The 1,139-nt window shown below is 14.5% G+C and overlaps 1 protein-coding gene across 1 annotated transcript; it reads left to right on the top strand.

Moving 5' to 3' along the window:
• Nucleotides 1-415: 415 nt before the first annotated feature.
• Nucleotides 416-598, top strand: BO80DRAFT_344382 (uncharacterized protein; the record flags this gene model as incomplete). The annotated part of the gene is made up of 1 exon (XM_025715275.1): nt 416-598. A coding segment is annotated over one exon (183 nt), but the record flags the coding sequence as incomplete, so codon positions are not given.
• Between the last annotated feature and the right edge of the window lie 541 nt (nt 599-1,139).

Raw genomic sequence — 1,139 nt, 5'->3', positions numbered from 1 at the left:
ATATTATTATGAATATTATAATATATTTATTTATTTAATTAAGATTTATATCTTGCACGATATTTTAGTATATATTTATTTAATATATATTATATTTTTCTTATTTCTAAAGAATTAAAATATATAATTAATCTCTATTATAGCCTGCGCAGCTTATATATACTAAAAGTACTTAATATATATTATTATTATAGACTACATTAATACTGTCTTATAATCTATTTCTAGTACCGGAAATCTTATACTACTAGATAAGTTTAAAAATTTTATAGATATTTTCTTATTTAAAGAAGCAGAGAAGCTTCTCTCTTATTATAATTATAATCATATTATTACTCTGGAAAAGAGGAAGATTTTTTTATTTAATTTTTTATATAATATATCCCGGGATAAGTTATAGACCTTTTATAAATAATTATTTAAGAATTTAAAAAAGAGTTTTATTTATCTGAGCTTATTACCCGCTATTTTATTAGTTTTATTTATTGAAAAACCTAGAGAAGGGCTTAGATTCTATATAAATCATTATATTTCAAATATAATTTTTATTAAAGATTACTATCTATTTTTACTTGTAAAAGAAACCTTGAATAATTAAAAAAAATTATTATATTAAAATTAATATTATTAATATTTTTAATAATATTTAAATTATTAAAAAATAGAAATAATTAATAATATTTTATATTTATTTGAATTTGTATTAATTATTAAAAATATTTTTTAGACTAATAGGAGCCCTAACTATTTTTTATTATTATATTAATAAAATATTCTAAGATTATCTAAATACTTTAATTTATAATTATATTTAAATAAAGTATATAAAGCACGTCCAGTGAATTCTTATAAAACTATATAAAATTAAATTTTGTATTAAAATATTAAAATATAAATTTATTATTCTTGAGACTAAGTTCCTAGATTTAATTATAAATTATAATAGATTTTATATAAATTTAGAAAAATTAAAATTATTATTAAATAATTTATTTTAATTTATGTAAAGACGTACAAGTCTTTCTAAAATTTAATAATTTTTATTATTATTTTATTTATAATTTTTTAAAACTTATTATTTCTCTTATATAATTTATTAAAAAAATACTTTTATTTAAACTTTTATACGCTAAGATATC

The sequence above is a fragment of the Aspergillus ibericus genome (assembly GCF_003184845.1).
Source record: "Aspergillus ibericus CBS 121593 unplaced genomic scaffold BO80scaffold_2, whole genome shotgun sequence".
In the NCBI taxonomy this organism is placed as follows: domain Eukaryota; kingdom Fungi; phylum Ascomycota; class Eurotiomycetes; order Eurotiales; family Aspergillaceae; genus Aspergillus; species Aspergillus ibericus.
Note: the sequence above shows the minus strand (reverse complement) of the source record. Positions and strands in the feature narration are given on the sequence as shown.